Genomic DNA, 13466 nt, shown 5'->3' on the forward strand with positions numbered 1-13466 from the left:
TGCAGCCTGGCCAGTCTGCATCTGAATGGGAAGGCTTCCAGGAAGAATGGCGTGTCCCTGCACTATCCCTCCTCCTCTGGAACCCTTCCCTGACATTAAGCACTGTCCCTGACAGACAGGCAACCTGTCCCTACTCTAGCTACTTACAAAATTCAGGTTAAACCCGGGAGCCAGGGTCTTAGTCTCTGCCTGACCCAAGATGGCCACCAAAGTCACATAAGATGGCAGCACTCAGTTAGATAGCTGCCTCCCTGTGACCGAGAAAACCATAGAGAAACTAGGTTCCTCTCGACTTCCTTCTCCACCTGCATTGTTGTTGCGGACGAGAGCCACCTGCAGTGGAAAAAATAGACTGCACCTGCCAACATGTGTATCTGTTTCTCAATTCCCATAGCCTTATATATATCCATACTCTGTTTTGTAAAGGGGTAGAATTATTGCTGTATCTCTGAAATGTATAGTCTATTTAATGCATGACAGTATTTTGCTACCTTAGTTAGCTGTGGTTTGGATTTGCATGCTAATGCAAGTCTCTGATATACAAGCACCCCCAGATCCTTATCCATCATTTATTCTCCCAGGGGGGCCTCTCCTAATGTGTAATTTTCATATTTTTGGCACCCAAGTGCATCACTTTACATTTCTCAGCATTGAACCTCATCTGCCATGTAGCTAAATAACCCCATATTTTGTCAAGAACTTAGACTTTAATGATGCTATATCCTGTGCCAAGGTAATTTGCACTTGTTTTAGATTGTTTAAATCGCTTATATGATTATCACAATGACTAAAGTAACCAAATAAGGCATCCTGTCTCATTCAGTCAAATGCTAAGCAACTCTGAAAGGCAATGCTCTGGCGCTTCTGCTTTGTAACCCAGCTTGTCACTAAGTCCCGCCCATTCATTTTAAGGACTTTATTTTTGGACAAAGCAATGTGTGAGGTGCAGCAGCTCAGAGCAAGCAATTAATTTGTAAAGCAGAACTATACTCACCTAGAATTCAGCAATGTACCAACCCCGGGACTCACCCCTGGCCACTGACATCTTCTGGTGGCCAACTTCTGGGTCTCGATCGCCTGCCACTGTCATTGGTTGAGCATTCTGTCAGATTTGGCATTGTCATATTTTTGCAGTGTGCTGCGTGTGCACGGCTCACTGTACAAGGGCGGACAGGCAGGTATGTAGATTTAATGCAGAAGAAATAAAGCATGTCTCTTCTTCATTAAAAATCCTGCCTGTCCACCCGTTTTCACTGTGGACCCCAAAGTTCCACTTTAATTCTCCTTACTGATATAAACTAATAAAACGTGAAATATGTTACTATAACTTAATTAATGTGCATCAGATTTTTTTTCCCATATTAAAGCCACTATTGTTGCTCTAAAGATGAGTTTGAAATATTAAAGTTTTATGAATAATCTTGACTGTTCCATCATATGACTTTATGGTGACATTCTGAAGGTTCTGGTGATATCACTGAAGATATGGAAAAACAGCTCCAAGCAAACAGCATTCGGATCAGCATTTTAGAGGAGGAGAATACCAAATTGAGAGTCAGTCTGCAAAAACTGGAAGAAAAGAGCAAACAAGGGCCACTTCAGGTAAGTGCCACAATCTATGCAGCCAGTGGAATGCAACTTGGCACTTAACTGACTTATGAAAGAACAAAGTGTTCATATTGAACATTTACAGGCATTGTAATGTATGCCTGAATTGTGATGAACAAAGTAAATATAAGAACACTAAATCAATCTGACTGATACTTGGATCACAAGATTAGCTGAACAAATGTATAATCCTGGAGAATTTACAGAAAGAGATTAACAAGGGCTGCCTCCAGCCTCAAAGTTCTTCTTGGTCCAATGAGGTGTTTCTTTTCTAATTCTTTACAATTTAAACATTGTAAAGTCTACATACAATGGAGGAAAAAAAGTGATAGCTCAGTTTAAATACTACTTAAGTACCAATTCCTACAAGAAAAAAATATCTTTAGTGTTATCCTTCCACCTCCAAGTATCTTTACCGACCTTTTTTGTTGCTGTCTGCTGACCTGATCCTCGCTACTACTACCTTAAAAAAAATTTGAGTACTTCTCACAATGCATTGGTTATGCTGAGCAGCTAATCACCAGGCCCGAGCTCTGTAACATTGAGGCAGAAGAGTCTAACAGTGTGTAGGTGACGCCTCTGGGTAGGGTCAGTACTTGCTTAAAATCTTTACAAAACCTGCAGTGGGGTGGAGGCAGCAAACATAAGTGAGTAAGGTGTCCAAGGAAATCTTTCCTGAAATAGTCTTGCAAGTTTTTCTGCTGGTTTCCTGGCTGTCATGTTTACCCCTTTGCTTCAGGACATTGTGTCCCTTACCTGGAGAAGGCATGTAAAATAAGAATATCCGACTTTATTCTGACTTTGCAGATATGTATGCTTGTTCCAGATCAGAAACTCAATTTGTACTGGACCCAGTTGGTCAAATGTATTAGCCAGACAACTAACACCTTTCACAAGGGAATGACAACCACAGTCCCATGGGTCTTTTGGGAAAAGTTTGCTTTAAAGTTACTTTTAAAGCTGCTGACAGATGGTCATGCACATAGAGGTGACTTCACATACCTGCAACCATTTTTTGTGCCCATGCTCTCCCTTAATGCCAAGCAGTTCTGTGCAGACCAAGGCTCCAACATTTCCTGGTAAGAACCAATAAGAAACCCAACTCTAACATTTTCTGTCAGAATTTGCATACTTCCTCCTACCCCCATTAATTTCTGTTCGCCCATGATTATAAAGGACTGCCTCTTTGGCCAACAGGAATGTGTTGAAGAAGGGAAGGGTTGGGCACTCCCAGTATGTCCTTAAAGTGTTACTAAACCCAGGCAGGGTCGGCCCTACCATGGGTCCCACTGGGTCCATTGGACCCAGGTAGCACTTGGAGAGGGGCAGCAACTTGACTCCTAAGATTTTTTTTTTCACAGCAGTTTTGTGTGTCATCAGTTTGCGGCGTGTTATGGGTGATATTTCCCCATCTCATACTGCAGTCCATAGTGCAAACTGATGAGTATGAGGAGGCAGAGTGTCTCCTCCGGGGGAACCTCCCTCATGAGATCCTGGTGTGCGCAATGACCTCAGACATCAGCGCACTCCATCTCACACAGGGCAGGCTGGATCTTCTAGGGCGGTGGGCACAGCAGACACAGGAGGACTGAGGACAGAAAGTGGGTGTTTGGTGGACCGGTCCGGTGGCGAGTTATGGAAGAAGATAACAGTATACATAATATTTCCCAAATTTTATATTTATATAAAATAATCAGACTTGTATAAAGTACTCAAAATTTCTACTTGAGTAAAAGTACAAGTGCTCGATCAAAAAGTGACTTGAGTAGAAGTGGAAGTGCTCGCAGAAAAAGTTACTTAAGTAGAAGTACTAAAGTATTCAACATTTTTTTAACTTAAGTATTGCAAGTAGTTTTTTAAAAAAAATTGCTACTTAAGTACTAAAAGTAAAAAGTACCAGTAGTTTTGAAAAAAAAATTTCTACTCAAGTACTGAAAGTAGAAGTACAAGTACTGTGTTATGTAGTTATTAAAGAAAGAAGTCAAAAGTTTGAACATCATATTGTTTTTTATTATTTCAAATGATTTATTCAAATGATTAACCTGTGTTTGTCAGTAGTTTCTTGATGCACTTTAAGCCCTGTAGCACCATTTATTTGTTTGTTTCATATTTTCTTTTTATTGGAAAGATTTGGTATAGCAGCTTTTATTATACACAGCCTTTATTTTCGTATGCGCTGATTTACAAATGACATTATACACATTTTTTTGAGCTTTATGCAACCTGCCATCTACTGTTCTGGCAGTGGTAATTTTTTTAAAAGTAACGAGTAACTATGCAGTACAAAAAAAAAATACTTGAGTAGAAGTATCGAAATCATCGAAAAAATGTAGTGAAGTAAAAGTAGAAGTAGGAGAAAAAAATTCTACTCTAGGAAAGTACAGATACCGCATTTCGGTACTTAAGTACAGTACTTAAGTAGTTGTACTTCGTTACTATACATCCCTGAAAATAATGGACGTGGAAGTCTTTTGTTGGGCGTGATTTTTTTTTTTTTGGGGGGGGGGCAGCATTTCATTCTTGGACTCAAGCATCACAATGTATTGGGCCAGCCCTGAACCCAGGAGCCTGCATTCACTATATCTGGTCCCCCACAGTACACAGAACATTGAAATGCAATAGTTTTAGAAAATATAAACTGCTAAATACCTTTTTTTCATCAGCAGTTAGAGCAGTCTTGTGGCTTGTATCAGTGTCTGCTTAAATCTTGCAGGAGAAGTTTTCATTCTGCTCTAACATCCCATAAGACTGCAGGACCCCTGGCCTTCCGTCTGGACAGTAGTGATTGGCCCTGTGCTGATCACATGCACTCTCCCAAGAAAAAAAAAAACTCACTAGGAATACACACCAAACTATGCATATGCAGCCTGTCCCCTGGCCCTGTAAATATCAGGTTATTTTTTTTGGAGTCAGTGGAAGAAGGAGATGATCAGAGAAGACAGGATTGGACAGCCTTTTTACACAATGCACAGGATTAACCCCTTAGGCTCCACAGTGAGTATAACAAGCATACTTTACTGCATATACACACTGCTTTTACTGTTGTGGGTTTAGTAACACTTTGTTACACACAGGAATTTTTTATCGTTCAACCCAGCAGGCTGAACGAAAACTAAACTAAGAGGTCGCCGTATTACCAAATACAATGTTAGTGCAACATTCTCTCCTGCTGTGCTATTGTGTTTTGACAGGGGGGGCCAGAACACACTGATCGGTGCTCGCAGTGCTGGTTTCCAGCATGCCCGTTCGACAGAAGTTGCTTGTGAGGCCTGCTTCTGTTGGACGTGGAACTACACATGGGCCGAAAGGTATGGAAGGAGAAAAGTATATAAGCACTGTTTTAAACAGTGAAGCTGTTAGGCCCCTTTCACACTGTCCGCTCCGTCAGCGGACTCAGTTTTTCTCAGCGGGGGATCGATCCGCTGATTCCCCGCTGAGCAGGCGGGTGGCAGCTCCGTCTCCGCTCTGTGTCCGGAGACAGATCTGTCAGGTCCCTGCTGTCCTCTATGGGGAAATCTGATGAGAATGGACCGCCTGTCCATTCTCATCCGATACCATCCGATCCAATCCACCAGACGGATGGAAAATAGGGTTTCCATCCATCCGGATTTGACGGACAGGATTGGATCGGATGGTAGCGGGTGTCAGCGGACATGTCTTCGCTGACATCCACTGCCCCATAGAGATGCATGGAGGATCCGATCAGATTCGCCTAAAAAAACTGACAGGCAGATCTGAACGGCCGGCATGTGTGAAAGGGGCCTAAGTGTAAAAGGTAAGAAACGGAAAACCCTTCCAGGTGCTCAGATGTCCTCTCCTCCATCAATAGGCAATGACTTCAAACAAACAGAGGACTAGGCAACTCTGGAAATCCATCTGAAAGCTTTATTTCAACATTACCAGGTTAAAAGCAAACGGCTAACACGTTTAGGCAGCAAGCCTTGTTCACAGCACAAATTAAAAAAAAAAAAACATATACAGGCAGTCCCCGGGTTACAAACATCCGACCTACAAATGACTCCTACTTACAAATGGAGGGAGACAAGAAGTGAGAGGAAATCTAGCCCTAGGAAGGGAAATTCACTCCTGGAAGAGTTATGATGGGATAAAGGTGTCTCCACTGAAGCTTTATCATTAATCCTTGGTTCCACAACAACCCAAAACTTTCAAAATCCAATTGTCAAAGGGACAGAAAGTGAGGTGACATCTTCTAAACAGGGGCACAGACAGCAAAACAAATGGTACAGAGGTGTTACCCCTTCCCTATGCTATCCAAAAAAAACTTAAAAATTATTGTTTTGGCTGGATCTACACCTAAAAAATGTACCTGTTCCGACTTACAAACAAATTCAACTTAAGAACAAACCTACAGTCCCTATCTTGTTTGTACCCGGGGACCGCCTGTATTTACACCCCCCCCACCCATTACGTGATGTAATTAAATTGAGGTAAACGAGAAACACCACTGCAGGTGTGGTATCTCTGGGAGGTGTTCATCAAAACATATCATGATGATACCTTTAAAGTCAATGGATGAGTAACATAGATCTAACAGAAACAAAGATAGAATTAAAAAGAAAATAGGATACAAAAGATAACAAAACACACTAAGTTTCACCGTACAGGGGCTGGTGGGAGGAACACTTTCTTTTTTCTCCCACTATCCCTTTAAAGTGGAAGTAAACCCTCCTATCGTTTTCTAGCAAGGAAGCTGCCATCTTGGCCTCTGTTTAATCTTCAACTGCCATGTGCTGCATTTGTGATCAGTTATGATACCAGCCATTGGATGGTTTGACAGTTTGGTTGAGAGCACAACCAATGGGAGTGTTATATTTCGGGCACGTGCCGGAAATGTAACTGTTTTTAAACTGTTAAATGAATGGGTTTACTTCCTCTTTAAATAACCACATAATATGGTATGGTCGCTACATTGATGACCTGCTTCTTGTGTGGGATGGCATACAAAATGACATCCTGTCCCTCATTACTTATGCTGATAATGATCCTCTTAAATTAGAATTCAGTTTTGACAGCCACCATGAATGTTTCAATATTTTGGACCTTACCCTCGAGGGGGACAGCTCCAGTGGGATTGTTCATACTTTTACTTATCGTAAAGAGTGTGCTGGAAATTCCATACTACTTGCTACCAGCTGTCACCCAGCACACATGATACGAACAATCACAGTGGGAGAATGTATCAGAACCAGATGAAGCTGCTCCACAGTGGGGAGTTTCTCTCGGGAATGTAAGGTTGTTGACTTTAAGCACGTCAATATAAGAATTGATAGAGCTATACTTGTAGCTTCTGACAGAGATAGATCTACTCTTCTAAAGCGTGACCAACACAGGGATCACAACAGCGATGACAGTAATTCCATCACTTATGTGACTGCGTATTCTCAAGAGTTCAATTCTATTAAAAACATAATCTCTAAACATTTGCCCATTTTATCTATGGACAAAGATCTAGTCCCCAATATGGCAGCTGGTTGCAGATTTTTTAGTCGTCGCACCAGCACTCTAGGGAATATCTTATCCCCCAGTCTGTACTGTACCAGTCTGGAGGACACAAGACATGGTTACATAGCACAGGATCATATGCCTGTGGCTTGAATACCTGTCATTTTTGTGGTAAACATTCCAAAAACCAAAAAACAGTTTGCTCGTGTTCCACTGCAAAAGACTTTTTGATCTGTGATTTTAATAATTGCAGTACTAATAATGTGGTCTACGTTGTGGAATGCATTTCCTGCAATTTACAGTATGCGGATTGCACAGTGAGCCCTCTTAGGACACGAGTAAGTGAACATTATCATGGAGCCTCATATCTTAATGACAAAGGTTTATCTAATGTGTCAAAGCATTTTAAACATGAGCATCTTGGCGATATGTCATCCTTTGTATTTTATGGTCTGGCAAAAAGCCACCTCGCAGAGGAGATGTCCACCGCAGACTCTTAGAAAGAGACGTATGGTGGATTTTTCACCTCCAGACATGGCATGAACTTTCGGTATGATGTAGATATTTTTCTTTGGTTAAACTTAGTGTGTTTTGTTATGTTTTGTATCCTATTTTCTTTTTAATTTTATCTTTGTTTCTGTTAGATCTATGTTACTCATCCATTGACTTTAAAGGTATCATCATGATATGTTTTGATGAACACCTCCTAGAGATACCACACCTGCAGCGGTGTTTCCTGTTTACCTCACTTGAATGACATCACGTAATCAGTGGGGGTGGACTTCATTACCTTTTGTATCTATATATGTGTTGTTTTTTTTTCATTTTAATTTGTGCGGTGAACAGGGCTTGCTTTTCAAACATGTTAGCCATTTGCTTTATACCTGGTTATGTTGAAATAAGGCTTTCAGATGGATTTCCATGTTACTCATCCATTGACTTTAAATGTATCATTATGATATGTTTTGATGAAGTTATCAGTATGGCCTTGGGTTTGGGGAGAACATGGGCACTGAAAGTTGTTCGCTGTGTCTCTAGGTGCCTGTATTTTGTACCTGTCAGTAGGTTTTGTGTGATTGGTAAAGTAAGAGTGTAATTTTAGAGTGCCAGGGGGTTCTCACAGACATGCTTTAAAGTGATTGTAAAGTCTCATTTGTTTCTTTTAAAATAACAAATATTGTATACTTACCTGCTCTGTACAGTGATTTTGCACAGAGCAGCCCCGATCCTTCTCTTCTCGGGTCCCTGGCTGGAGCTCTTGTCCCCCCCCCCTCCTGTTGAGTGCTCCCACAGCAAGTAGCTTGCTATGGGGGCACCAGAGCCGAGCTGCATCTCTGTGTGTCCATTCAGACATGGATCTGCGGTTCGGGCCCTGCCCCCCTCTTCTCATTGGCTAACTTCTGGCCTTCTGCATTGTATGTTAATGAGAGAAAACTCAGCTTACCTTAACCGCTTGCCGACCGCCGCACGACTATTTACTGCGGGTGTCAGCCCCTCACAGGCAAAGCGACGTAGGACTACGTCGCTAGCCTGTGAGGCTCTAGGGAGCGAGCGAGCGCCGCCGGAGGCGCGCTCCCGCGTGGTCACGGACCCCCCGCGCGTGTGCCCGGTGGACCCGATGTCCGCCGGGCACTCGCGATCGTCTGTTACACCGTAAACAAAGCCGCCTGTCATTCTTCCCTGTGTAAGAATGGAGATCACACGGTTCTACTATGTAGGACCGTTGATCTCTGTTCTTACACTAGTAGCCACAGCCAATCACAGTTAGAAACACGCCCCTAGGGACACACTTAACCCCTCCCTCTCCAATAAAGTTAACTCCTTCACTGCCAGTGTCATTTTTACAGTAACAGTGCATATGTATAGCACTGATTACTCCAGTAATGTCACTGGTAACCCCAAAAGTGTCAAAAAATGTCAGTCAAGGGTCCGATCTGTCTGCCGCAATGTCGCAGTCCCGCAAAAAAAGTCGCAGATCGCCGCCGTTACTCGTTAAAAAAAAAAAAACAACAAAAATGACAAAAATCTTTCCCTTAGTTAGTAAACGCAATAACTTTTGCGCAAACCAATCAAAATACGCTTTTTGCGATTTTTTTTTTTTTTACCAAACATATGTAGCAGAAAACAAATTGGCCTAAAATGTTAAAATTTTGATTTTTACATTTTTTTTGGGGGGGGGGGGGAATTTCATATAAAAATTTTTTAAAAATATTGTTATTTTTGCAAAATTGACGCTCTTTTTTTTTTTATAGCGCATGATCAAAAAATCACACAGGTGATCAAATACCACCAAAAGAAAGCTCGGTTTGTGGGAAAAAAAGGCCGTCAAATTAGTTTAGATACAGCGTCGCACGACCGCACAATTGTCCGTTAAAATCACGCAGTGCCGAATCGCAAAATAGGCCCTGGTCAGGAAGGGGGTAAAATCTTCCGGGGCTTAAGTGGTTAAAACCTGACTCCAAGATATTAGCAAACCCCATCCTACCCCCCACTTGTTTCATTCTGGAGTTGGGCTTTAAGCCTTTCTCTTAGGACAGACTCACACTGAAATTTCTCCTAAGAAACATCTAAAAGAAGAAGATTTTTTTAAACATTTTTTTTTTTTAGGTATGGTTTCTGAATGACAACACATAACAAACATATAGTGGGGTTTTCTCAAATTATACTGCAAACGTGGAGATACACTTTAAATGCAACCAATCTGGATTCTGATTGGTTGAAAAGGTTACTGCCACCTATGAGCTGATACTAAGGATACTTAGGAAGAACTTTTTACTTTTTGTCTGTAGATATAAATTTTGCTGTAATAATATTTCTTTCTATACATTCAGATAATTCCTCAGACTCGGTTGTGGGCACTTACACCCAACAGAGAGGAAATGTCTCCAGAACTTCAGCTTGCTTACAATGATAGCAGAAGGAGCTCGGCAAAGTAAGTGTTTTGTCAGTATCTTTTCATGCCATGAACCATTTGGGCTAAATCTACAATTGCATTGCTGAGTTTTAAAAAAGCTAAACGCCGGAGTGCAGGTGTGAATGTAGCTTAAAGTATAACATCTTTTTGCTTCCCTATAACATACTTTTTCCTGCCCCAGATGTTTCTGCTTTAACCCTTTCTCTGCCAGGCCCTGTGCTCCACTTTTAAACTCAGCTGGCTAGACAATTTTTGCAAATTTTCCTTTGCTTTTTTATTTTTCACTTTTAGATTTCAGAGTTTCTAAAAGACCCCCCCCCCCCCCCCCCAACCCATATATTTTCTGAAAGCATGTGACCAGTAGAATAAAAAGAAGGTGCTACTGATTTTCAGGGGCCCACACAAATGTTTATCAAAACAATATTTTTGCTAAAAATCCACTAAAATCAGAGACAGAGATATTTGAGGTCTCTTTCTACATTGAGGTCTCTTTCTAAATCTACATTGATCACCCTGAGGGGATTGTTTTCTTCTCAACAAAAGTGAAGGTTCTCTTTAAAGCAGGTTTTGCTGCGTTTACACACGTTTAGCTGCATTTTAGAGTTCTTAATCTAATCCTTGATGCGCAGAATTCCATTTTCAGCAGCTAAACTGACTGCATCTAATCGTAGGTAAAAGCTGAGTTTGAATGACACTATTGAAAATGCATTACCTGCATATATATGCTTTAAAGAATGTCCCCTAAAAACATATAAACATGGGTTTGACACTGCCAGCATGAATGAAGTCTTATAGTATCCTCAATAACCTTCAGTAGGTCTGCGGTGATGGCGATATATATATATATATATATATATACTGTATATATATATATACTGTGTATATATAATATATATATATGAACGCTGCTCAAAAAATGAAAGGAACACTTTTTAATCAGAGTATGGCATCAAGTCAATTAAACTCCTGGGATATCGATCTGGTCAGTTAAGTAGCAGAGGGGGTTGTTAATCAGTTACAGCTGCTTTGGTGTTAATGAAATTAACAACAGGGGCACTAGATGGGCAACAATGGGACGACCTCCAAAACAGAATGTTTTTACAGGTGGAGGCCACTGAAATTTGTTTCCCTACTCATCTTTTCTGACTGTTTTTCACTCGTTTTGCATTTGGCTAGGGTCAGTGTCACTACTAGTAGCATGAGGCGATACCTGGACCCTATAGAGGTTGCACAGGCAGTCCAACTCTTCCAGGGTGGCACATCAATACGTGCCATTACCAGAAGGTTTGCTGTGTCTCCCAGCAGTCTCAAGAGCATGGAAGAGATTCCAGGAGACAGGCAGTTACACTAGGAGAGCTGGACAAGGCCATAGTGCTAGGAGGAACCAGATGAGCACTGCCAGAGCCCTACAAAATTACCTCCAGCAGGCCACTGGTGTGAATGTCTCTGACCAAATAATCAGAAACAGACTTCATGAGGGTTGCCTGAGGGCCCGGAATCCTCTAGTGGGCTCTGTGCTCACTGCCTGCCACCATGGAGCTCGATTGACATTTGCCATTGAACACCAGAATTGACAGGTCAGCAACTGGCGCCCTGTGCTTTTCCCAGATGAAAGCAGGTTCACCCTGAGCACATATGACAGACATGAAAGGGTCTGGAGAAGCCATGGAGAACATTATGCTGCCTGTAACATTGTTCAGCATGACCGGTTTAGTGGTTGGTCAGTGATGGTCTGGGGAGGCATATCAATGGAGGGAAGTACAGATCTCTAAAGGCTAGACAATGGCACCCTGAGTGCCATTAGGTATTGGGATGAAATCTTTGGACCCATTGTCAGACCCTACGCTGATGCAGTGGGTCCTGGGTTCCTCCTGGTGCACAACAATGCCCGGCCTCATGTTGCGAGAATATGCAGCCAGTTCCTGGAGGATCAAGGAATACCAATTAATGGCCCCCATGTTCGCCTGACCTAAATCCAATGAAACACCTGTGGGACATTATGTTTTGGTCCATGGGAAGCCACCAGGTTGCACCTCAGCCTGTTCAGGAATTCAGTAATGTCCTGGTCCAGGTCTGGGAGGAAATACCCCAGGACACCATCCGTCGTCTCAAAAGGAGCACGCCCTGGCGTTGTCAGGCATGCATACAAGCACATGGGGGCCATACAAACTACTGAGTACCATTTTGAATTGCTGCAATGAAATTTCAGCAAAATTGACTGGCCTGCTGCATAATTTTTTCACTTTGATTTTCGGGGTGTCTTTGAATTCAGCCCTCTGTAGGTTGATAATTTTCATTTCCACCAAACGATGTGGCATCCTTTCATTCCTAACACATTACCCAGTCCATATCAGTATAGATATCCAGCATGATATTATTCCCCATTGAGATCTGATGTGTTATCAAAGTGTTCCTTTAATTTTTTTGAGCAGTGTATAGATATATGTATATATATATTTTTTTTTTAATGTTTCATCCAGTAGCTTATTGTTCCCCCATGGTAATAGAGACATTGTGGACATCTACACTACCTATAAACATACACATCTGTAGGAGATTGGTATGTATTTATATAATTCCTGACAGCAGAAAGAATAATCATTCAGCCTTCTATGTTTTGCAGTGTGCTGCCTCTAGTTATCATTTTTTTTTTTTAATATTTCTTGTTTTCTTTTGAACATACAGGCCTCCAACTCCAAGACTTAATTCAGTCGCCTGCACTAAGGATTCAGAGAGCACATCAGCTCCTGGTCAGCCAGAAAGAAAAGGTTCACGTCAAGCTGTACATCTTCTGACATTTCCACTTGAGAATTCTCCAATTGCTGCTTATGCACGTGTCAAGCAAGTTAAGGGTAGAAATCGAACCCCAAGCTCAGATCGCAAGTAGCTGGCATACTGACACATAAGAAGAACAGAACTAAAACAAAGCCTTTCGGTCTGGGACTGCCCCCATATTGGGGTTCATTTACAAAATGAGCAAAGACTGCAAAATGAGCAGAGGCTGTTCAATTAGCAATTTGAATGTTGGTAACTAAAGCAGGCCTGGTGCTTCCACTAGGCAAACTAGGCAGCGGCCTAGGGCGCACTGCCACCTAGGGCGCAGCCATGGGCCGGCACTCTCTGGCAGTGTGGAACGTCATAAATGATCCTTGTGAGCTGAGGGGAGGGGCGGCAGTGGGGAAGGAAGACGGGACAGACAGAGGAAGATGCCGGCTGTCTGGGGGGTGTTTTCCAGCTTTAAAAAGGCAAGGCACGTGTCAATGACAGATCATCAGGTGAAGTGGGAGGTATAAACCTTGATTAAATTGTTAGTGTAGCAGCTGCCTCTCCTTCCAGTCTTCCTCTCAGTCTGTTACTGCAAGCAGGCTGGCGACTGCTCAGAGACACTGGGGAGTTCCAGTCCAGCCCTTTTTCCCATGCAGAGCTATGGAGGAAGGAACTGTCTCATGCCCCATGTTTGTGAGCGTGACCCGGCTATCAC

The 13466-nt window shown here is 42.2% G+C and overlaps 1 protein-coding gene across 2 annotated transcripts in view; it reads left to right on the forward strand.

Moving 5' to 3' along the window:
* The window catches only part of CCDC157 (coiled-coil domain containing 157), a 42373-nt gene extending 29392 nt beyond the window's left edge, over window positions 1-12981 (forward strand). For both annotated transcript variants that reach the window (XM_082252274.1, XM_082252275.1), the window contains exons 9-11: window positions 1463-1602; window positions 9903-10003; window positions 12671-12981. In XM_082252274.1, the coding sequence (XP_082108400.1) occupies window positions 1463-1602; window positions 9903-10003; window positions 12671-12872 (443 nt within the window). In that variant the 3' untranslated portion in view covers window positions 12873-12981. The remainder of the gene's footprint in view (window positions 1-1462; window positions 1603-9902; window positions 10004-12670) is intronic.
* The last annotated feature ends 485 nt before the right edge of the window (window positions 12982-13466 follow it).

The sequence above is a fragment of the Pelophylax lessonae genome, assembly GCF_965119305.1.
Source record: "Pelophylax lessonae genome assembly, chromosome: 1".
NCBI classification, from domain to species: domain Eukaryota; kingdom Metazoa; phylum Chordata; class Amphibia; order Anura; family Ranidae; genus Pelophylax; species Pelophylax lessonae.